General features: G+C 37.2%; 2 protein-coding genes across 2 annotated transcripts; one reads left to right on the forward strand and one right to left on the reverse strand.

Annotated features, from left to right (window-relative positions):
- Positions 1-1,647: 1,647 nt before the first annotated feature.
- LOC131016593 (probable anion transporter 3, chloroplastic) lies at positions 1,648-4,778 on the forward strand. The gene is made up of 8 exons (XM_057945303.1): positions 1,648-2,043; positions 2,497-2,723; positions 2,807-3,155; positions 3,277-3,321; positions 3,455-3,601; positions 4,025-4,162; positions 4,285-4,318; positions 4,441-4,778. Exons 1-8 carry the CDS (start codon positions 1,900-1,902, stop codon positions 4,608-4,610), a joined length of 1,254 nt encoding a protein of 417 aa, XP_057801286.1. The 5' UTR covers positions 1,648-1,899; the 3' UTR covers positions 4,611-4,778.
- Positions 4,779-10,090: 5,312 nt separating this feature from the next.
- Positions 10,091-23,472, reverse strand: LOC131018766 (uncharacterized). Its single transcript, XM_057947470.1, has 18 exons — positions 23,123-23,472; positions 21,494-21,733; positions 20,740-20,768; positions 20,081-20,235; positions 19,748-19,831; positions 19,583-19,645; positions 18,423-18,554; positions 18,113-18,322; positions 17,834-17,953; positions 17,700-17,749; positions 16,864-17,026; positions 16,607-16,747; positions 13,067-13,189; positions 12,788-12,886; positions 12,301-12,390; positions 12,100-12,181; positions 10,783-10,916; positions 10,091-10,689 (listed from the first exon to the last, which is right to left on the reverse strand). The coding sequence occupies exons 2-18, from the start codon at positions 21,673-21,675 to the stop codon at positions 10,555-10,557; spliced, it is 1,992 nt and encodes a 663-aa protein (XP_057803453.1). The 5' UTR covers positions 21,676-21,733; positions 23,123-23,472; the 3' UTR covers positions 10,091-10,554.
- Positions 23,473-25,616: the final 2,144 nt, after the last annotated feature.

Raw genomic sequence — 25,616 nt, forward strand, 5'->3', positions numbered from 1 at the left:
ATGAGCATAGAGGAGCTCGGTCCAGTTCGCTTGGCCACTGCCAGCCGCGCATTGCCATGGCAACATCCACGTCCACACGAAAAACACATCTCCTTCGCTTCACCCAAACTTGAGCCCCATAAAATTCTCCAACATGAAGGTCTGCTTTGCCGTCTGGTAAGCCTTCCATGATGTAAAACAATCTATTTACGAGCAAGGGATATGTTTGGTCGTAGGTTCATGCAAGTCCCAAGCTTTATGAAGCATCATCATCCAAAGCTCATAGCCTCATACTTAGGCTTGAATTCAGTTTTAATAGCCATCACAATGCCTCGCAAGTCCAGTCCTTTAGCCATAGCAAGCACTCTCAAAAAACTAGATGCTTTCCACCTATCATGGCAACGCTTACACACACCTTCAACCGGCACATTGTGTGCCTTCAAATTAGCTGAGGCTTGAATAAGATCATTAAGAGCTCTCCACATAAACACCTTAATTAAATTTTGGAGGAATAACCAAATTACTCCAATACTTCATGTCACATGAGCTTGCTTGTGGGTGGTTATCATAATAACTCTTTTCTACCACTAGGGTCCTTCGAATAGCCTCAATCTCAAAGGGGTGACAAATTATCTTTCAAAGTATCATCATTCAAACCCTCCCCCGACAGCAAGGAGATCAATTTTCGATTTTTGCTCGGTGATGTCTTCCAGCCGTATATAGTTGATGACGTGTAAGTGACATGTCTTACTTTATATTGAACGACGTCAACCTCGCCAAACGGTGTTGCCATGTTTGGGTGCCAGGTAAGCATTAAATTGGACGAAATTTTAATTTAAGGGAAAAATCAAACTCAATCGAAAGTTGATAAATTGTTAAATCACTTTTGAAATACATGGTGAAAATGAGAAATTGAGTAAAGTTTGGGGATTTTGACGCTATTTGCCCTAAAATAAATAGGTCACATTGCTTTATTTGAATTTCTCATTTCAATATGTCACTTTCTAAAATAAAAAATTAATACTCATTTTGTCCCACTAAAAATGGTCTGTATTCCATTTAAGATCATCCCACTATAAGTGGCCTGTTTTCATAAATGAAAATATTTAATCCTTAAAAAAGTGTATGCTCTACCACTTTTAACTAATTTACACATTCTTCTTTAATTCTCGTGTAGAAAAGTTTTGAGCAATTTATAATGAGACAAATGGAGTACATAACAAACATCATCACATAACTCATAAATAATTATCTCTTTTTTCATTTAAAAATAATATCTTTATTTTTCTATACTTTGTTTTTATAAATACACTCTCAATTTATTTATTTTATTTTACTATAAACTATTTATTTTTCACTATTTGTGTTTCGGCCTTATGGCCTATTGAAATGGCATGAATAGAGTAAAAAGTCAAACATTAAAATAATGAATTGCTTACATAGTTATACGATTGAGCTTTTTATTAAAGTTATAATTTATTGCAAAAATAAAAAATAGAGAAGATATCATCTAAAATACGTGGTACCTTTTTTTTTTTTTGAAGGGAAATACGTGGTACCTTTAATATATTTTGTTTTGTATAATTTATATGGATTGATTTTTTTTTCCGACAAAAATAACTAACAGAAAACCAAATCAACTACCTAAAATTCCAAATGTATAAAAACTTTAAAAAATATAGTACATCCGGATATTATGAGGAGCGACCTCCATTTTCCACGATCTCTCTCTCTCTCTCATTCACAGCTCTGATGGCATGCGTTACGGCCTACGCTACCCCAATTACAGCTGAATTCATTCAATTTCACAAACAACTCATGCTACTACTCCTAGTCAACGGACATCAAATAATCTCACTCCATCTTCATAGCTTAGATTTCATTCCGAGAATGCGAGGAAGAGGGGAATAGAGCTGAGCGATGGCGGCGGAGAGGTTCAAGGTGGTGGCGCTGGTGGCTGCTGTGATGTGTTTGTGCAGTGCAGATAGAGTCGTCATGTCGGTCGTCGTCGTCCCCCTTGCCGCCAAAAATGGCTGGACCACTTCCTTCTTGGGCATTGTCCAGGTTATATAAATTTCATTGATTTTCTTGTTTGGACATTTGTTCTAAAATGGTGGCAAAAGTTACATATTGTTTCTTTTATTTAGTAATCTCTATACATGTTATTTATTAGGTATGAGATCAGATCTAATCTCTACATTCTCCATTCTCCATAAAAATGGTGCCTCATTCTTTATTTTTGTTGTATTAAGTTTACCATTGTAAATTTGTAATGCAATATGAGATTGCTTGTAAAATCCTAAACATAAGTCAAATTGTTTGGCATTCCATGTTTATTTTAGGAAAATCGAATTTTAGCACAACAATTGTATCTGTGTCACTCTGACTTGACTATGTTGCTGTTGAATCTTGGTTGAAGATAATCGTACAAATTGTTATGAACAAAATGTTTATTTGCAGTTATTCAAGTGATAAATTTTAGTACATTGCTAATCATATGATGTTGTTTCTTCGTAGTCATCGTTTCTATGGGGATATATGTGTTCCTCAGTTATAGGAGGAGCCTTGGTGGATAAACATGGAGGAAGAAAAGTTCTAGCAATCGGTGCAGCTTTGTGGTCTCTCGCTACTCTCCTCACTCCATGGGCGGCAATTCACTCCACTACTGGTCTCTTGGCTGTTCGTGTCTTCTTTGGACTCGCTGAAGGTGTAGCTCTACCCTCGATGAATAATCTTCTCTCGAGGTAAAAGCTTCCCCGTGTTGGCTGAGAAACATGTATACTTGGAACGTTTAAGTAATGATGTGTTCTTGATTGTATTCTCTCAGATGGTTTCCGACTAATGAAAGAGCCACTGCAGTTGGAATATCAATGGGAGGTTTTCAGCTAGGAAACGTCCTTGGATTGGTCATAACACCTCTGGCCATTTCGTCTGTTGGGATCTCTGGCCCTTTCATTCTCTTCACATTTCTTGGATTTCTCTGGTTGATTACGTGGGCGTATAGGGTCCCGAACGATCCACAAGAGAGCACTTGTATCAGTAAGTTGGAGTTGAAATTGATTCAAGCCGGGAAATCGGATCCTTGTCTGGCCAAGGGCAAGCTTCCACCACTATCCCTTCTTTTCTCAAAATTGCCAACCTGGGCAATAATCTTTGCTAATATCACTAATAATTGGGTTAGATTTCTGTGCTCTTTTTCACATTCTTGCTTCATATTCGAAGGTTGAAGCTCGTGGTGTTGTTAAAGCCTTCCTATTAGAGTGAAAAAAACACCTGACTTTATGTTCTCCGATGCAGGGCTACTTCGTTCTTTTATCGTGGATGCCAGTTTATTTCAATACTGTGAGTAGCATTATGTTATGTACTTCTCTTTTTCTGGTTCTTCTCAACCTCTTTCATCAATGAGAGTGAGAGAATGCTAATTCATCATTATGGTGTTTGCTTATATATGTGTTTTTTGCGGGTGCTGTGTTAGGTTTTTGGTGTAAAATTGAAGGAGGCAGCTTGGTTCAGCGCAGTTCCGTGGGGAACAATGGCAGTCTCTGGCTACATTGCTGGGGCGATGTCTGATTATTTAATAAAATCTGGTTACTCGATAACATCAATCAGGAAAATCTCTCAGGTGAAATGCCAATCTCGATTGAGTCTAGTACAATTTTTTTTCAGTATTTACTTGCAAAATTTCGACCTTTTCCATAGTATCAATGAACTGAGGCTGTAGAACAGACCTCTCACTTATTTGCTGTTAGTGATGTTCATGTTATGACATCAACAGAAAAGAATGTACCCACAAATTCTCTCGCAGAAAATTTGTGTTGCATACACACAGAAAGAGTAAATCGAAAAAGAAAGACTGAGTTATAAATAAAAGAAGTCAGAAAACAAAGGTCACAGTAATCTGCTATGGGTGTTCAGATTCTTCTACTCCAAACAGTGGAAGTTTTGTAGCTTCGGAAGTTAGGAACTAAAAACATGATATAGGATCTTGAGTATTTCATCAGTTTCTTTGCCCTGTGAAACATCTAATGCTACTGGTTCTTACCAGTCGATTGGTTTTATTGGGCCCGGGACAGCATTGCTTTGCTTGAACTACGTCACGAGCCCTGCAGTTGCAGCCGTATTTATGACAATGGGTCTCAGTTTGAGCTCTTTCAGTCAAGCTGGCTTCTTGCTGAATATGCATGTAAGTTGTTGCTTTGTCACACCTTACAAAACAAACTTGCTTCAATGCTTATTGTGATTTATGTATTGTAAGTAGTTTAATCAGAGTGAAATTAACTTTCCCAGTTTTGATTGTTTGATCAGGATATAGCACCACAACATGCTGGATTTCTTCAAGGTATTATACTCTCCTGCTGCTGCTGTCGGATCAATGACCGTGCTTGAGTTATCGTTTGCTTGTGCAGTTTATGCATTAATATTAGATTAATGAACAAGGTTATTATTTTAATTTTTTTGCAGGGATTTCAAATTCAGCAGGAACAGTAGCAGCAATAGTGAGTACAATAGCAACAGGAATGTTTGTGCAATGGCTGGGATCTTTCCAAGCATTCTTAACTCTAACTGCATGTCTCTATTTTGCTGCAACTATCTTTTGGAATCTCTATGCTACTGGAGAAAGAGTTTTTTAATAGAAATATTGATTGTACAAACATATATACCAACTTTTGTTCCCATGTCCAAAACTACTCTCTTTCGCTTGTGGTTCTAACACAGGAAACATCAAGTTTTAAAGTCACATATGATGTAACTCTAAATCATCATTGATTTTATATCCATGTGCCTGCTATTTTGGCCGAGTTTGTAGATTTACCATTTGAGGAATAATAGAGATTAAGTTGGCCCAATATTTAAGAAAACTATAATTTAATTTACTGCACTTTTTTTTCTTTTCCAATTCTTGGTTGATCTTTGTAAGCTAAAAATAGAGATTGGTTGAAGGGATTTATTAACTGGAGAAAAGTTAGGTTTGGTATGTGTGGGCAACAGAGAGGAGATCATCTCTAAACTTTTTTTTTTTTTTGATGAAATTACATTATAAATAATACAAACCACACACACACCCCACCTAGTGGTTATTGTGGCCGAGAGTATTCGAACCTGTGACCTCTTGGACAACAAGCAACCACCCCAACCACTAGGCCATCCCAAGGGGACGATCATCTCTAAACTTTGTGATATGGAAGTGAGAGATGCTTTAAGTTTGAAACATGATACGGAAGTGGGTGCGATTCCAATGGGTGATAAATGAAAATACTTTCTTTCAATATTAGAGGAATGGGGGGGAGGTGAGAAAAAGCAACAGTGAAAAATCTGGTGCAGAAACACAAGATTGAATTTATTTGTATACAAGAAACTAAATCAGAAAGGGTGAGCTTGCAAGAGTGTGTTGCATTATTTGGGGGACAAGAGATTGGCTGGGTTGCGAAAGACGCAGCAGGTAATGCTGGAGGTTTACTTAGCATTTGGAACAAAGAAAATTTTTGTCTGGAAAATACATGGGAAGAAGATGGTAATTTGGCAGTGGAAGGAAGATGGGGAAAAGAAAAGACTCAAGTTTCAATACTTAATGTTTATGCACCCTGCCATCTTGTTGATAAGAGAGTTTTGTGGAATACAATAAAGAGGAAAATTAGTGTTTGTCCAAATGAAAATTTGTGCATCGTTGGTGATTTTAACTGAGTCAGGAACAGCATGGAAAGAAGAGAAAAAGAGCCTCAGGTTGAAACAAATGATAATGTGGAGTTCGATGAGTTCATCTGGGATTCAGAGCTGATCGATCTGCTGTTAAACAAGAGAAGGTTTACTTGGTATAAGAGCAATGGAAGTAGTGCAAGTAGAATTGAACGATTTTTATTCTCTGAAAATTGGATAAAAACATAGCCAAATCTTTTTCAATCAGCTCTTGAAAGAAACATTTCGGATCATTATCCAATCTTGATAAAAGATGAATGCGTCAACTGGGGGCCCAAACCTTTTAGAGTATTAGATTGTTGGATGTCACATCCGGAGTTTGAAAAATTTGTGGAAAATGAATGGAAAAACGAAAAGATAGAAGGATGGAAAGGTTTCATTCTCAAAGAAAAGTTAAAGGCTTTGAGATTGAAACTAAAAGAATGGAACTCGATGATATTTGGAAATCTAGAATCCAAGATCAAGAATTTGATAGAAGCAGTGAACTTGGACGATGAGAAAAGGGACGAGCAAATGATTGAACCTGCAAGGGAGGAGATTAACAAAAGAAAGAAAACTTGGATTGAACTGCAGAAGTCGCTTAACTTGAGATAATCACTTCAAGCTCAAAAGGCAAGATCAAAATGGATCAAGGAAGGAGATGCTAATACTGAACTTTTCATGCGTGTGTGGATAGAAATAGAAAAAGAACTGGAATTGTGGGATTAAACTTTGATGGAGTCTGGAAAGAGGGTGTTGATGAGGTGAAACAGAATATCAAAGAGTTTTTTGCAAATCATTTCTCATCTACAAATTGGCGTGGACCAGTTCTGGCAATTCCTCCAAAGAGGCGCGATTGAATGTTGATGAAAATGATTTTCTGACAGCAACCTTTACAGAAGAGGAAATAAGGAGAGCGGTTTGGGATTGTGAAGCCACAAAAAGCCCGGGGCCAGATGGGTTCAATTTCAAATTTATTCAGAGATTTTGGAGAATTTTGAAAGGAGATTTTGTTGAATTTGTAGAGGAATTCCATAAGAATGGAAGGCTGGTAAGAGGTTCGAATCCTTCTTTCATTGTCTTGATCCCAAAGGTCCATAATCCGGTAAAGATCGAGCATTTTAGACCGATCTCCCTCATTGGCTGCATGTACAAAGTCTTGGCTAAGCTTTTAGCCAATAGAATCAGAAAAGTGCTTGGGAGTGTAATTTCAATCAATCAATCAGCTTTTATTAAAGGAAGACAAATACTAGACAGTGCGTCGATTGCAAATGAGATTGTGGAGGAGAAGAGGGTAAATAAGTCAAGTTGTGTCCTCTTGAAACTTGATTTCGAGAAAGCCTACGACTCGGTGGATTGGGATTACTTGTTGTACATGTTGAAAATGTTGGGGTTCAATGATAAATGGTGCTCGTGGATAAAAGAATGCATCTCAACAGCATCTGCATCAGTATTAGCTAATGGAAGCCCAAGCGGAAAATTCAAGTTGTAAAAGGATTTGCACCAAGGTGATCCACTCTCTCCCTTTCTCTTTTTGATTGCAGCAGAAGGGTTGAGCTTATTACTGGAGAAGGCGATGGAAAACAACACTTTCGCAGGTGTCAAAGTGGGACATGACCAAGTGGAAATCTCTCATCTTCAATTTGCTGATGACACTTTAATATTTGGAGAAGCTTCAAAATCAGATATGCAAAGTCTAAAAGGAATTATTCGAAGCTTCGAATTAGTCTCTGGATTGAAAGTAAATTTTCAAAAGAGCACTCTGATGGGAATACACACTGCAGAAAGAGATTTAGCAGAGCTTGCAGTGGAGCTAAATTGTAAAGTTGGCTCAGTGCCATTCAAATATCTGGTTGTTCCGATAGGTGTGAATCCAAGAAAAGAAACTATGTGGAGACCCGTCACTGACACTATCAGGAGAAGATTGAATAGGTGGGAAAACAAGCATCTTTCCTTCGGCGGAAGAATTACTTTATTAAAATCTGTGCTGTCGAATCTGCCCATCTACTATATTTCTCTTTTTCGTGCTCCATTTTTTGTTATAAAGATAATCACGCAACTTCAAATAGACTTCTTATGGGGAATGGAGGTGGGGGGCAGCAAGAAGATAGCATGGGTGGCGTGGGAAAGAATTTGTAGGTCAAAAGAGGATGGGGGTCTGGGGGTTAGACGGGTGGACTGGTTCAATAATGCTCTATTAGGAAAATGGGGGTGTAGGCTAGGGGTGGAAAAAGATGATTTATGGTGCAGGGTGATTTTGTCAAAGTATAGGGGGATGGAAGGGGAGGCAGGTAACAGGAAGATGGGTAGAGGTTCTGCATGGTGGAAAGAATTAGGTAAACAAGTTCTCTCGGCCGAGTGGTTTAAGAATAATATCAACAAAAAAATTGGAAAAAGGGGATAAAACAAGCTTTTGGCAGGACAAATGGATGGGGGAGAGCAGTTTGTCTTTGAGCTTTAATAGACTATTTAGAATAGCAAATGATAAAGATATTTGTATCAAAGACAAAGGAAAATGGGTGGATAATAAGTGGGAATGGGGGTGGACCTGGAGGAGGGAGCTTTTTGAATGGGAAAAAGAAAGTTTCTCCTCTTTACTTTTTCTTGTTGATAGGTTTTCACCAAATCAAGATAAGGAAGACGGGTGGAGGTGGGAGCTGGACAACAAAGGAATCTATTCATCGAAGTCGACCTATAAAGTGATTGAAAAGATCTTACTCCAAGGAAGAATCTCCCATGGATCTCTAGAGAAGATTTGGTGCAAGCTAGCACCAAGCAAAGCCACTGCTTTTTGTTGGAAACTTCTCCAAAACAGAATCCCGACCCGACAAAATCTCTCGAAAAGAGGAGTGCTCCGGGAGGACTTCGATGATAGGTGCCCCTTTTGTTTGATCCATTGTGAATCTGTGGATCATCTATTTTTTTCCTGCATATTTTCATATAAAGTGTGGGCATGCTGCTATCATTGGTTTGGAATCAACTATGTTGGGCATGTTGATCCGATTTGTCAATTTGAGCAACATATGGGAATTGCAAGAAAGAAATGAGCGCTAGAGTGGTGGAAAGCACTATGGATTTGTGTTGTTTGGAACCTATGGAATCATCGAAATGAGATGGTATTCAAGAATGTGTCGAGCTGCTATGAGGATGTAATTGAGTGGATTAAAGTACGATTTTGGTTTTGGTTTTCAAACCTTCTCACAGTAGGACTTGTTATAGTCTTGGAGATTGGATGTGCAATCCATCTCACTGTCTTGAGCTCTTGTGATCTTGTCTTTTGTATGTTTGTGGTGAACTTTGTTTTTTTTTGTTGGGTTGCACCCCTCGTGCTTTTTTAATATATTTCATTTACCTTAAAAAAATAGAAATTGGTGGTGATCATTGACCAAGACCATTTGAGGACTAGTAACAGTAATTTGATCTAAACAATAGAGGACTGACTGCCCAATCTTTGATTTCTTTAACCTCTATGGCTCTCTCACCTCACACACACATGCCAAAATCCTAACCGCAAAATAAAATTGAAACCATTTAATTCCCATCATGAATATGGAAGAATTCTGGGTATTTTACATGAACCAGCAACAAGGCAGTGACATTTTGAGGGCACAATCTGCAGCATTGCTGTTCAATCTGTGGTTCTTGATATGAATGGGTTGAGTTGTTACAGCCATTTCTTTGTTGATGGAAATGTTCCCATCCATTTTGGCCAGATGGATACAGAGATCAAGAGGCTTGGTAAAAGGCAACCATATTCATTTTCTCATTTTTCTTTTTCCGTGCATTCATTTTGTTATGGACCTTCGAGGTTGAATTTTAGGTATCATCTCCCATTTCGGCTAAATTTGATGCTATAATTGAGATAATGTTATCGTTTTGAATTTATAGACGAAGTGTCGATAAATGTGTATCAAACACTGAAATGTTTGAATATAATAGTAGAGTAATATGAAAATGATCTTAACAAAGATGTTTTCAAAAATTTGGCTATAATTTATAAGAGCCACAATCATGTGACAATGCAGCCACTCTTAATTATGAATTACGAAACTCTCATTTTTGCGTATTGCTCGTTGAGTTTAGATGGTTTTCCGTACATCTTTTCTCTATATAAATAGTCTTGCGAGTTTATCACAAACAATGAGGGAGAGGGAGCAGCACAATTCAAACAACCAATTTCAAAAACTTTCAATTTATTTTAAACTTCCATTCAATGTTGTTGGATATATGTTTAAATTTTATCTCCAAAAGGTTGGAATTTAAATTTCAATTACCTGCATGAAAATTTATAATACTCAAGATATTTGCAATATTCAATCAAATCAAACTATATAAATTCCCTGCAATTCATCTGGATAGATTTGCATCAGATTAATATCTCTAATTCATTTGGGCCATTTAACAAAATATAGACCTTATTGAAATCTGTCACAGCAAATTGCGGTAATTCGGTCAGCACATTTAAAGAATCTCGTCTACTCTCACGCAAACAAGCTGACAATAGATGAGTCAAGTTCAACTACAGTCTATATTCACAATAACAGATTGATTCAAAATTAAATTTTTTATCCTAAAATCTACACTTCTTTTGAACAAATTTACCAACTACTATTTAACGCAACTGCAGCTGATAACAATAATATACAAAGGACCATTATCCTATAACTATTCCTATCACCTAAAAAGACTGCCAAAAGAAGAATAGAAAACGGGAGATGATTCTTCGGGAATCACTTTCAACGTAATGACCAGACGCCACGGCGCACCCACAGATCGGTTTACCTCCGACGTTCCTCGTTTGCTGATTCTTGCTCTTGTTCCATTTCGTATTTCACCAACTGTAGGCGCTGCTGAAAAGTAGCTTTGCCCGAAGAATAGCACTTCATTTATCGAACAACTTGTTCACCTACGACGTGATGCATTATGCACTTTGCTTTCGTTCTGTATCCTATCAGCGTACATTGGAAGGCGGATGATCTCATTGATCTCATTCAACAATACATCTTCAGTGATGTTGTCCTTGATACTTCTCATGACCTATTTTCAGTTTTGGAATGACAAGTTTGGCGTGGGAGCAGTTTTGAAGTAAAAATAGCGACGTGGCAAATTAGAATGAGATATGGAACATACCTTCCTGTATGTGTTGAATTCATTTGGGCTCCCTTTGTCCACCCTGACCCTCATACAAACCCACACGTCTTCCTCGGAGTTCCACGAACACTCAATAATTTTACCATTATATGCTGATGCATCAGGCCCATCATCTGCAAGTCGTAAGAGAAAATAAGTAGAGTAAGAAAACACCAACCAAGGTGAGCAGCAGAATCAACAGATTTAAGGTGTAAAGCTTCTAAATGGGGAGAGAGAGTAGAGAAGAGAGACCTCTGAGCTTCTCAACAGGGAGTGAAATAGCGAAGAGAGACAAAGGCTAATCCACAGTTACTCAAGATAATCTAACGCTGAGAAATAATCTCTGTGATATTAATGTATTTATTCGCATTCAGACACAAGAGTGTTTGCAAAAAAATGTCTCACCCACTCATCCAACATAGATGGGGTAAGCATCCATTAGGATTAAGAATGAAAAACCTACAACAGCAAAAGCAAGATCCTCTGCTCCACTAACATTTAGCAAAAGCAGGATCAAATAAACATGCTACAGATTAAGTTGCAAGATGCAAAGGATCATGCTATGTCCTTCCAACATTCTTGATGAAGATATGAACATTTTTACAATGAGAGTAATTTGTAAACTTCCATAGTTCCATTTGATAGATGGCAAATATCATACAACCTAATGCCAGATAGATAAATAATCCATGAGCTGAGGGGCTCAGTTAAGGAAAGATTTCTGTATTTACTCAATTCCTTGGGAGAAAGATGTGATTTGCATAATGGAAAAGAAAAAGGGTTACATAGAAAAAATTAAGGCAAATAATAATATAATCGATATTTCATCTTATAAGATTGGCCAACATACTCTATCAAATTTAAATAAGCCATTCCCGGTTACATGAAATGACTTATCGAATCAAACCACAGTTTCATCTGAACTTCCAGGCAGTGATTCCAAACCCAAAGCAACTCAGACAAGGACACATCAACACTCAGTACTCTAACAAAAGAACAAGGTTAAAAAATACAAACTTCTATTGTTCAACAGAATGTCTCATTCGATTTTCCCTAGGAAGTAACAAAACTCAGCTTCATATCCGCTTCTTCCGAGATCAAACTAGCCGTTTTGTACAGCTAAGAAAGAAAAGGAAGAATGCTTCCAAATTATGGTTTTCTAAAAATAAATTCCCTTTTGAGTCATAAATCATAAATAATCGATTGATCAAAATTGCCCTTTATTGAATTTCTTTTGGTTGTTTCTCAGAAATCATACTCCAATCTCAAACAAGCTATCAGTAAGAGAGGTATAAAAACAATGAATGAACTACTGACCCGGAAAGGCAACCCTATTATTATCCATCAATTTCTTCTTTCCACGCTCATTAAGATAGAGTAGCTGGCGATTTTCAACCATCTGTAAGCATTGAAAAGATAACACATCAACATTAAACATGGTAATAAGAAAAGACACTAGGAGCCAATTAATTCTTCACAGAATAATTAAAGAAGAGAAATTCAAACAGAAGCAGCAACCTCAAAGAGAAAGTCCACTGAATTCATCTCGGGATACTTCCACTTTAAGAGACCCTCATGTGTCCGAGGAACATAAGGATCATCCCAGCCCTGCCACGAAAAAGAAACAGATAATAATTATTATGTAGATGATGCATATTCCACCTTAAAATCTAAAAGAACATTGCAATACTTTACGTGCAAAGCAAAAACATGAATTTATGATATACTACTCAACCAATGCTTAGCTGGTAATGTATACCAAGATGTCACAATTCTCAATTATTCATCAACGACGTGAAACTCACTTGGTCATCATTCACAAGAGAAATTTTCAATTATTCCAAAGTTCTAGCAACACTAATAGGTGAACATCATTAAACAATATGAAAATCAAACCAAGCTTTAAGTCCAAGAATTTTAGTCAAGTGAAAGAATAATCAGTACTATCATTATATACAAAAAAGGACATCAAAAGTCAGATACAAGCTCCAGTTCTTCTAAGCACCTGGAAAATAAGACCATCTGCATCGTGGGAAAGATTTGGAATAAATCCCTTCAGGAGTTTTGTGACAGTAGAAAGAAGCCAAAAATCTTTCCTCCTTACCTGTCAGATTAGGTAATGTAAATACACAGATACACACAAGTAGACAGAAAATATGTATATATATATATATATATATGAATTCACACTTGCGTAGTTCATCAAAGTGCATAAGCACAGGCATGCAAAGCTTGAGTGGGGTAGGGAGGGGGGATAACATATAGAAGTAAGATGATTACAAACCCTGAAAGGCTCCAATTCATATCTATAGTAAGGGTTTGGGCTTTGATATATGAGTTGTCTCTCGAAATTCCGAGGCTCAATAATTTCCTTCTCGACCATTTTCCAACGTTCGTAAAATGGTCGCTGCAGGGAAGGGAAGTAGATTAGTTTAGAGAGAAGTATACTCATCTAAAATAAGCATAATGGAAAAAAAGAAAATAAACAAAGCCATTAGTAGTGGAAAAGAATAACCCAGAGACAACTTCCAATTCTGAACATGACTGGATATACAGTTAAATAAGAAACAAATAGCTTGGACCAGCAATACAGTAAAACAACAGCTGCAGTCAGCAGTGATATATAGTAAATTACTTAAACAAATAGATTGGACCCGGAACGCGAGAAACCAATAGTCACTGATGTAGAGTTAAAATGACTAAAACAAAAGGCTTGGACCAGCAATATGGGAAGACAGTAGTCATTTGCAAATAGTTCAAGATGTTTAATGATTGGAGGTGTCAGAGAATATACCGATTATCCCTTCGAGATGCATTCTTCATTATAGCATAAATAAAATGCCATGTTGCAAAAGTTAATGAATTATATTAATAGTCAATCCACCAGATTTTGAATATATCTACTTCCTCCAAGAAAAAACTATGAGATAAAATTTCCAATTCTATAAAGAAAGAGTGCACGCTTATACCCTTCAAACCTAGGAAGCACCGGTACGAATACGAAATACGAATACGATACGAGACGAGAACGAAAATACGTCAATATCCCAAAAATCACAATACGAATACGTTAAAAATACGTTTTAATTTTTATAATAATTTTATAAATAATATTAATATATATATCATAGAAACTAATTCATAACCAAATATAACAAATAACTACATAATTCTTAAAACTTAGAAGTAAATAAATAAATAGCAAAATTAAACCCACCCCTTACCTACACCAATCGGCCACCCAAGTAAATAAATAACATAATTAAACCCACCCCAATATACCCACCGCCTACCACGATACGCACCCCCAATATATACCCAATTCACACTCCAATTCATGAACTGCTCCAGAACAGCGGCGGCGGCAGTCGCGACGGCGGAGAACGGGCTGGGATTTGCGCCGCTTCATGAACTGCTCCAGAACAGCTGCGGCAGCAGTCGCGACGGCGGAGAACGGGCTGGGATTTGCGCCGCTTGCATATATGTAGGGTTTAGGAGATGAGAAATTCAGAGAACTAATTCGCGTAGTAGGCTTGGTCTTCTGTTTTTTCTTTTTTAAATTGGGTCAAACGTATTTTTTAGTCAACAGGCGTATTAAAAACGTATTTCTCAAACCCTAAAAACAAAAATACGAAAAAAACGAAAAAGACGTATTTACACGTATTCGTATTTTTTTCGTTTTAATACTCGGACGCTACCCTCAGAAACGTACTGGTGCTTCATAGCTTCAAACATGTTCTACGTTCAAGTTGTTTGGTTGCAACATTGTCGCCACCCAAGGTTATCCCAAGAGATCAATATCACAAAAGTATCAAATTCCATATTCACTAGTAGCAGCACTTAATTATCAAACTCAACAGGTATACGAAGAAACAGTGTTGTAAAAGGCGTCGGTGAGGCGCGCCTCAGGCTGAGGCGTGAACAAAGCGCCCCAAGGCTTAAGCCTTATGTGCCTAAATTGAGGCTTACGCCTTTGAGTGTGAGGCGTACACCCTGGGCGCGCCTTAAGCCTCGATCAGTGAAAGGCGCGCCTCTGTCTAGGTTTCAAATTAAGCCTGTTTTGGGCTTTTTGGTTAAATTGTTTGAATTTTTGCAAAGCCCATATCAATTAAAGAAAAGCCCAACCCTAATTGATGTTAAAATTAAAAAACTCAACCCTAATTGATGTTAAAATTGAAAAATATAAAGCAAAAAAAAAAAGCTCCAGCACTGATTCTGCTCGCTTCCTCTCTCCTCTCCTCACTCCTCAATCAGTTCTTGCCACCACCCTCCGCCGTGACCCTCCCCCAGCGCCACCAACCTCCGGCACGCCACCAGTTTCCGGCGCCAGCTACTGAGGTATTAGGGCGATGAGGAGGAGCAGGAATGGGAGGAAGATGGCAATGATGAGTAGATCACTATGATGCTCAAGTATTTAGGACTTTAAGTGGGGTTAAACTTAAGACTTAAGAATTAAGACAACTGTGGTGCTTGAATTTGAACATTTTATGACTTCATTGTGATGTTTTTATGATTTCTAAGTTATTAAGTTAAAGTTAGGTTAATTATCTAGTGTTTAATTTGTTTTATTTTGATTTTATAAAGTTTTTGAATTTTATTTTTTTAAGTCCGAGGCTTACGCCTTGCCTTTTAGAGACAAAACGCCTCAGCTACGCCTCTGTTTTTAACAACCTTGCGAAGAAAGGGACCAATTTTGCTATTAAAGAGTTCTCTTCCAATACTAGAAGAGAAGGGAAACGAAAAGTAGATAGTATTAGCAGAGTTGTGAAAAGCTTAAGCAGGAATGAGGCGTTTTGCCTCATCGAGGCAAGGCAGTTTGAGGCGTATGCCTGACACCAAGCACATAAAAATAATCATAATAATTATAAACAACGAATAGCACCATATAACAATCAAAAATATATATAAAAATTATGAATTTAGAAGTCTTAAAATAATCAAAATAAATGCTGAGCCTGAAAATATCTCAAAAACACCAAATTCGCCAGTTAAGGGTTATTATTTATTTATACTTCAATACTTCAATATATTAGTTAGGGTTAGAATACAATCATTTTGAATGGGCCCATTTTAACATAAAAATTGCAGTTGACTTTCTTGGCCTTTTGAAATTAAAAAAAGATACTTTTATAAAGTGGCTTTCACAATTGCGGCTGACTTTCTTCACCGCCTCATAACAGCCTCAATCACTGCCTTACTGCCTACAGCCTTGAGGCGCCGCCTCAAGCAAAAAAGGCATTTATTAAATTATGAATAAAAGCGTAAAATTGGAGTGGGTTGTTCGCCGCCTCGCCTTGAAGCGCGCCTCAAGGCGGCCGCCTCAAGCACTTTTCACAACACCGTGTGGTACCAAGTTCTCCTCGTCTTAAATACAGAAAAAGAAAAACCTAAATAACTATAAAGCACATGTGTCACCAAAATCTGTGCTGCTATGAGTCCATCTCTCGTCTTGATCAGAACTAAACGATCAGCATATTTATGGTCATATTCATATTTAAAAGGAAGACTAATGATCTCCCATGAGAACTGAAGACATCTTAGACTAATTGAAGATACAGTTTTCACAAATTGAACAAAAACTTATTTTGATGATATTATTGACTGACGAGGAATTATCCCCATATCCGATGTTAATGTTTCCCTCATCATGTCATTGCTGTTAGAATTAGATTATACGCCGACCAGTAAAAACCGACGGGATACATATTTTTTTCGCAATGCCAACTGCCTAATGACAATATTGAATTGAAGACATAAATCAAGAAAAACAGATACAAGATCAAGGTAACGTAGAACAGAAGTAGGTTTTCCATACATTACTTACCTCTACAAGGGAAACCTGATTAATGGCCATCATATCATAGACAAGGTATCTTCTTTCTTGCTTCTGTGTATCAGGCATGGTATCAATTACCATCTCCCCATCAAGTAAAGTAAAATGATGATACGTTTTCTCAGCCCCTCCCTTCTGGAGAAATAAAATTGCACAAATAAAAATCAATAAGGAACAATTACACTTGCAGTATAAACAAAAGCCATAGATATTCACAATTTCAAAATAGATGAAGTAGATTCACATACTTCATTAGTATGCCTGCAAGGAAATCGCATTTGGACTCTCCGAAAGCTGAAATGCCTATCTATCAAATAGCAGCCATCCATAGTGATAAGCATCATGTATCTTGTACCATCAGCTTTCCATGTTGCATAATAGTAGCGTTGTCTTAACAGTTGTAAGTTCTCCCTGGATAGGTAGATAAAGAATTAGGTCAGTAGCTCATAGAATAATCAGAACACAAATCTAAGACAAAAGACAGGTGACAAACTACAAGCTAACTGCATTCAAAAAAACTACAAGTTAACTAGAAATCAAATTCAAGGCTAATTCAAGTAAATGTCCATTTCTTAATACTGATAGCATTTTATGGTTTATACTACGTGGATGTTGGAACTGTGGTGCCACAAAACTTAAGTTCTACTTAGTCGTTTCCCTCAAACCACATAGGCCAAAGCACATCGGATATTATCATAGAAAATGTTTTTTGCAGTTCAATCCAAGTAAAGCCTCCCATTTTACAGGTTTAATGGAGGTGTTATGGAAATAAATATTGACTGTATGGGGCAAAGGATTTGGCTCTTATTAACTTTGCAAGCTCCCAAAGAATTTCGACTAATTGACTATAGAACTGTAGTAATAGCTGAATGTAAGATGGCACAATAGTATCAATCTAAAAGAGCTAATCAAAATTGGGAATGAGGATATATTGATGAACTTATTCATAACTAAAGATTCAAATGATAAACATTGGCAAAAAAAGGTCACTTGTGCAATATTTGCCTCCAAACCAAACAGTTCAATATAGCAACCTACTGCACACAGACAACCAAACTCAGATCATCTAGAGGACAACTAAGACCTGTTGAGAGAAACTGGATGTGAGCCAGGAAAATGCTGAGGTCCTCTAACCTGCAGATAAACAAACACAATTTCTATCAGCAACATTTGTAGCATATACTACATATAAAAATGTGATACTCCAGGAGAACATACCCCTCCAGGCAACTTCATAGTCTGTAAGACAAACTGCCGCATCACTACTTCTTGGTCACTAGGAATTTTATCTCCCAGAAGGTCATCATTTGTCAGTGTTGTCCGTGTCTCATTAGTCTCCTATATATTACATGTTCAAGGTTAGATGGAGAAGACACTGATGAGTAAGACACAGAAACTAGAGGCACTAAAACTTTCATACAACAATTAGTTTAGATTTTAGATGAAGATACATATATATATATATATATACAAATATACAGGTACACACGCACATACATCTGGAGGAGCGGTAGAATCTCCATCATCGTCATCATCATCCGGCACTGCATCACCATTCAGATCCAGTTCAGAAGATCTTTTCCACTCTGGGGTTGTAGGGCAAACAACCATCTCTGGTTTTTTCTCATGATAAAAACTATACAAGGCATCAATGTAGTCTGGTTTGTAAATCCCCGGTGGACGTGCATCAGAAAATATCTTGATTGCCTGCAAAAAAAAAAAAAAAAAAAAAGTAACAAAGTTCAAACAATAGTCACAATACACATATCCAGCTTCAAGAAATTGAACAAATCAACAACCATCTCACCTGAGTCACGGACATAGGCATTGTACGCATGAGATAATGGGCAATCATATATCCTGTACGATTATGCCCATGTGTGCAGTGAACAAGAATATGCTTTTTCGGTTGCCTTTGCCGAGCCAGAAATTGTTGGACCTAATAAAAACATGTGTGCAACTTAAAACTTCTATATCTTCAAAGCTATAAAATAAAATTCTACTTAAAAGAGAAACTAATAATAGGAAAATATAGATACTTCAACCTACACATGTTATATGCATAAATAAAAAAAGAAAGTTATATTAAGCAGATAGCAAAGCAAGTGTTTTTAGCTAACTGCAAAGAGAGATTAAAGTAGACCTTCCCTCAAATCACTTACCATGTTGACTAGTAAGGCAATTCCCATAACGAATCTGAACTATGTTATGTTTCAACCACTATTTTTGAATATCTCACATAGAAAAAATAACTAGAATAGGAATGCATGGTCAGAAGACTCGGACAGTAAACATGTTCTGTGATCCTGATGAGCCACTTCAACTTAACAGATCCAATTTGTAATGGGGCTCTAAGTAGACAGCAGACATTAATAGTTTTCAAAGCGTGTAAAAGCCCAAGGCTATGAATTAGAGAAATCATTGGGTACAAAGTTATAACTTTTGAGAGGTCCCAAACTTATTCTTTGTGCTAAAAAATATATCAGTTCACCAGGATCATGGAATCTGTCATATAACCTGAGCTGAAGACTCTCGGCAGCCCTGCATGAATGAACAATGTAGGCATACAAGACCAATCTTTATCACAAGATTCATAACAAGTTCTTTTACTATCTCAAAAGGATTGACCACAATGAGGAAAAGGGGGAGTTGTGCACAGGATATAAAAGGTAGGAAGTTAACTTCTTGATGCCAAATAGCCATGATACCACACCGGCGGAAATGGGGAAGCATTATTGATCCTCTTTAAAAACAAAAGAAAACAAAAGCAAAAAAACACGATATCTAGTTAGACCAGTTTGATGTTCTAAAGTTGATGACCATGTCTGGTATCAAACAAAATAATATCTTGATATCACAAGAATGACCCTTATGAAGTAATATTGAGTACTATCACCACAATTGTTGCAAAGAAATGAGATTGAGACATTAAAATTTAAGCAGATTGATCCACAAAGATAAAGGTACCTCATAGACAAACTTATTTACAGCCTCATTCTCAGGTACTGAATCACGCCCCTTGCATGGAATCTAAAGAGAAGACAATGAATTAGGAATTTAAGACTTACAAATTAAGGAGTAATTTGAACAGCAACTATACATCCAAGGAGGCTGATAGAGGAAATTACACACCTTGACATGCTTAATACCTTCTTTCCTCCAGTCATTGACATTATAGTATCTACTTGAATTGGTCAAATCAATCACCAAACCGATCTGGAAATACACGGTAGAAACTTATATTCAGCTTTGGCCTCCTTGGAATAAATGAGGAGAGAATGTAATATCTTCCTGCCACTCAGGCATTTCTCTGTAAAATTCATTTTCTCCACCTCAACCAGCCCAAAATACACAAGCAAGAGTAGACAAATTCTATTCTCACAAAATCATGAGCTTACTGCTAATCTATTTTAGAAATTAGATGATAGAATAAGAATATCAATAAGCAGCAATACAATTACTAACCTTTCTATTTAAAACTCTCTGTTGATGGACCACCTGCTTAGATGAGTATCTTTTACCAGGGAGAATTTCTTCATTGAATGATTCACCTAGAGGAACTTTTGAAGGGATCAAAAACCCTCCTATCTCATTTCCATAAGCAGGACAGTCTAACCAACCTGCAGGGAGAAATTATATTTGCCGAATAAAGATATCACTACCAAGGAGGAAGAGAACTACTATTGTTTAACTTTATTGTAGCAATGATTCTAACTGGACAGAAGCAGATTTAACAAGAGACCCCTGTAGACACCAAAAACAGCACAAAAATGGTGATCAACACCCAGATAACATGTAAGAATATTGAGGAGACACATAGCTACATATGGACCCTTTTAATTTCCTTTTAATTTTGCCCTCGGAAATACAATATTGATGACTGGATTCACAGTTCCCATTGAACATAAAAGCACCCTTCAATCCAAGCTCAGTGAGCAAATCATTAGTTCTCTCCACATGAGTAGAATAGTAAATAGAGAATGTGGTTTGGGAATTAAGGAATAGTAAACAGAGAATAGTAAGTAGAGAATATTGCAATCATCCTTTAATATCATTTTTCACTCAACGTATGGCTAACCCACCCCAAGTCGAGCCAATGAAAACATAATTGGCATATAGTTCACCTGGAGGAAGTCTACTATTAGGTCTCTGCCTTTAGCTTGATATCCATCATCACGCTGACTTGGCTGATATCCATAAGATAGTCTGTCATCAGGATGCTGTCTGCGCATCCTTAGGATCCTTTCCTCACGTCCTGATGCAAAAGAACACGTGCAGAGATATTTTCTTAGTTTTGACTATGAGCTGTAAAAGAGTATCTATATATCGAAATAATATTATTTAGAAGTAAGCTTTTTAAGAGCTCTCCTCACTGTTTTTCACATATTTATCTGCAGTTAGTAACATAAAGGTAGACCTGGTAATGGGCAAGCATGCAAACTCATTAAGATGATCAATAGGGTAATCACAATTATCAGCTCCTAAGTATGTATATTAGTGTCCGCTACTCCAAGGACCAAGTTGAGTGAAGTTATGATAAATTGGTTATGCACGCTAGCCCAGTACCAATTTTAGAGCTTCCAACATTATCTTATAAAGTTACTTCTGCTTAAAATTTAAGCAACTACAGTCAAGCTAAAAATGAGCAAAACTCAGATAGAATCACACGAGACTTCCCCATTCTGTGAAAAAATGAGATTCAAAGATGCAAGAGCTAGAACTCGGATCATTACCGATATCTAAGTAAAGGACTTCTACTCATAGCATGATAAACTAAATATTTGATTTGGCATATTTGTCCAGGATTTATTAGTTGCATTATCCTAATCTAAGCACAGACTTTGACAGAAACATTGCAATAATCAAAAAGTATATTGCTGGTTCAAAATAAGACAGAATGATACCCGGCGTGCAAGTGAGGCACCACTCTGCTCATGGTCCACATGTTCATTGTATTCTATATGTTCTTCCTGCACATTATCTTCTTCTGACTGTTGTTCATGGAAAACCTCTTCCTCTTCTGGTTCAGGGGAGGCATTCAAGTCCATGCTGGCAATCATTCAAGTTCCAATCAGAAGCATTTCTGAATGCAATAGTGGAGATTGTATTTCTGTTTTCCTGTAAAAGAAATCATTTCAGACTTGCCAGACTGAAACAATATTGAGATACTACCCTACCAGAAATGTTATGTGGACTAAAGTCCTTTCTCTCACTCCACTCTTCTCATAGTAAATAGTCTCGACTCTTGAGCAGTTTGTATCATTTAGCATTTTGTGCCACAGAATACCTTCCAAAATGACTACACTACAGTAAAGCCAAACAGGGGAAAATATGATCAATATCAAGAAAGAAGGAAAATAATTAATGAACGAGTTCCTTTCCCTCCTTAAGTAACTACTCTTTAAGAAGAAGTCGCTTATCATTTTAGCAAAAAAGCAGTTCCTACTCTCTAAGTAGAAATTAGAGCTGCCTATGATTTAAAAAGTGTGACCAAATTACAGTTCCAACTGGAAAGGTGAGCTGAGCATACTCTAACTGTAACGAAATAATGCAATAGATGGTGCGTGAATAACCCCTTCATATTCCAACGAAAATAAGCGTGAATTCTACAAAACATTTGAGAATAATATGTACAGATCACAAAAGAATCGATACCAAAATTAAGCCCAGTGTCATGAAAGCAGAATGTTAGCAGCTCCAAGTAGGAGTTTAGCAATCTCCACAAAGCCATAAAAATTGAATGAGAAGGCGCTATATGTCTTCAACTACAAGTGCACTAATTGGAATCTGCATTTAGTAGATTCTTCCAGATATATGTTTAAGCAAAGTAGTCGAGCATGCAATGAAACATACAACATTGTTGACTGTAATTCAGCAGATGTGTAAACAAACAACTTAAAGCCCATGCTTTTCACTCTCATAATCACAAAGGGATATATTCCTCCTTCAAGAAGACATTTTGAGATCCCGATCAGAATCTGAGAATATTGACCATAAGGGTCGCTATTAATTAGAAAATGCACCTCTCGATAGAGTATCCTATAATCCAATAGCTCATTCAAATCCAATTAACAACTGACGCCAGTCTCAGAGTTCACCCAACAACTTATGCAGTCTAATCACTTCCCAAGTTTGTAAAATTACCACCAATATCACCACATTTTCAATTCACTCGGTAATATCATCTCTTCAAAAACAAAAACCAGTAAAACTGTCCAAAATCCATATCTAGTTCCCCTGCTCTATCTCTCTCTCTTCAGTGCTGAACAAGCAAGCGAATGTTGCTTGCATACAAGTTTTAATTACGGTCCAATACAGCACTTCTGCTCTAATTATATTGAAAATAAATAAACCATGAATTGAAACAAAATAACAACTAACAATCCACAAACTAGATGCGTTTCCCAGCAAGCACAAAATTAACAAAACCCCGCCTAAGGAAAAACCAAAATAACCCAAAACAAAAGTCCAAAATCAAACTGCATAAGAAGAAAACGAAGCTCCAACCTCGAGAGGAAAAGCAGACCAAAATCGAAACGAGCAGGTCGCAATTGTCGCTGGAGGACTCCGCGAACCACCCGTTGCGACGGCGAACAATAAATTAATCAAGCAGAACTCCTCCTCCTCAGCTCCCGGACGCGACTAAAACCCTACAAAATCGCAGCCCAAAATCAAATCGCACTTCAACTCCGCCAAAAACCCCTAGAGAGAGAAACAAGCGCCCGTGGTTGTAGAGAGAGAAAGATCGCAAACGATGGTGCAATTCAATCCATGAGGGAACAGGTAGAAGCAAAAAGAAATATTAATAATACGTGAGAATTTACAGGGAGGCCGTTGATGTGAGTTGATACAGATTTATAATGTATAGTTTCCAATATATATAGAGGTTAAATCTGCGCGAACGAGTTCTATATGGAATGTGTAAAATGCGTGAAGTTGAGGGGTCCAACTGCAATTACAGTAACACATTAAAGGAGGAAGGGGGCTATGCTGTAATTTCTAGGTTCATGGAGTTTTACTTTTTCACTTTGTTAGTTAAATTCAAATAAATTGTGTGCTACAATGATATTCTCTCCTCCCATAAAAAAATTTCCTATAAGAGAGTGATACGAATTTTAAGAAAAAGATTGTTAAGTGTATTGATGTGAATAAAATATTATTGAGTGTACTAAAATTGTGAAAATATGTTTTAATTAGTATTGAAATGTGATGAAAAGTGAAAAGTAATAATAAAATGAAATATTTATAAGTTTGAAGAATTCATATCCGATGCTGGCCTTATTGACATTCCGTTGGTGGGAAGGATTTTACTTGGTCTCGCTTAGACGGTAAATGCTGTAGCAGGATCGATCGAGCTCTTGTGTCTGAATCTTGGATGGTCGAATGGGGAAATTGCTCCCTAATCGGTCTACCCAAACTGTCATCTAACCACTGTCCTATATTCTTTAATCCTTCGGACAAAAATGTGGGTGCGAAAGTCTTTTAAATTCTTCAATTGTTGGCTTCATAACAGTGAGCTACCTAAATTTGTTGAAGAGAAGTGGAATAGTTATCAAGTTCATGGATGGGGTGGTTTTGTTTTAAAACAAAAACTAAAGACTGCTCAGGATGGACATCAAAGCTTGGAGTAAACTGAATTATAGTGATCTTGATTCCAAAATCCTTGAAGTAAAAGACAAGTTTGAGAGTCTAGACAAAATGCAAGAAGTTAGAGATCTATCAATGGAAGAAGTTACAATATTGAAGGAATCCAAAGCTTTAGTTTGGCAGCTCAAGAAAACTAAAGATAGCTACATGTTCTAGAAATCCATAGTACAATGGATCCGTGAAGGAGATATCAATTCGACTTTCTTTCATCATTACGTTAAAGGTAGGAATAGAATCAACCACATTGATGGACTGGCGATTGATGGTTCCTGGTGTGATGAGGTCAATCAAGTCAAGGAAAAAATTCACTCACATTTCAAGAGGCACTTCTCTAAATCTCCTGGGGCAAGATTCCCACTCCGAAATCTTGTTGTAAAGAAAATCAATTCAAAAGATAACACTTTACTCATTGCCTCTTTCACGATAGATGAGGTGAAACAAGCTGTACGGAACTGTGGTGGAAACAAAAGCTTAGGGCCAGACAGGTTTACCTTCAAATTCATTCAAAAAATGTGGAACGTTCTTCAAGACGACATTATGAGATTCCTGGAAGAGTTTCACCAACATGGAAGAATTGTAAGAGGTGGAAATCCGAGTTTTGTCACTTTAATCCCGAAAAAAGGTTGTCCAGAGAACATCAAAGATTACAGGCTGATCTCCTTGATCGGATGTATGTACAAGATCCTTTCTAAAATCCTAGCTACACGCTTAGCAAAGGTGATGGGCAAGGTTATCTCTGATGATCAAAGTGCTTTTATCGAAAGCAAGCAGATTATGGACTGCATTTTGGTGTTTAAAGAAACAGTGGACTTCTTGAAAAGAGAAGGAAAACAAGGGATGGTACTTAAAGTCGACTTTGAAAAGGCATATGATTCGGTGCTTTGGGAATTCATTGATGAAATGCTCGAAGGTATGAATTTCTGTGGGGTCTGGAGGAGGTAGATCTTTGAGTGTATCTCTTCAGCAACTATGTCAGTGATGGTGAATGAAAGCCCTTCAAGTGAGTTTGCTATGCAGAAAGGTATCAGACAAGGCGATTTGTTATCTCCTTTTTCTTTTTCTCATTACTGCCAAATGACTGCTGCTTAATGCAAAAAGCTGTGGAAATTCAAGCTTTTGAGGGATTTGAGATTGGAGAGAATAAAGTCAAATCAGCCACCTTCAGTTCGCAGACGATACTGTTATTCTTGGTAGTGCCACTATGTCTAGCGCCAAAATCATTAAAGATATCTTGCACCTATTCGAAATCTCATCGGGACTGAAAATTAATTTCTCAAAAAGTTCTATTCATGGCATCAACGTGGAGACTCAACGTTGCTCATTGTTGGCTGAGGTTCTGGTTGCAAGGTCGGCG

The sequence above is a fragment of the Salvia miltiorrhiza genome, chromosome 3, assembly GCF_028751815.1.
Source record: "Salvia miltiorrhiza cultivar Shanhuang (shh) chromosome 3, IMPLAD_Smil_shh, whole genome shotgun sequence".
In the NCBI taxonomy this organism is placed as follows: domain Eukaryota; kingdom Viridiplantae; phylum Streptophyta; class Magnoliopsida; order Lamiales; family Lamiaceae; genus Salvia; species Salvia miltiorrhiza.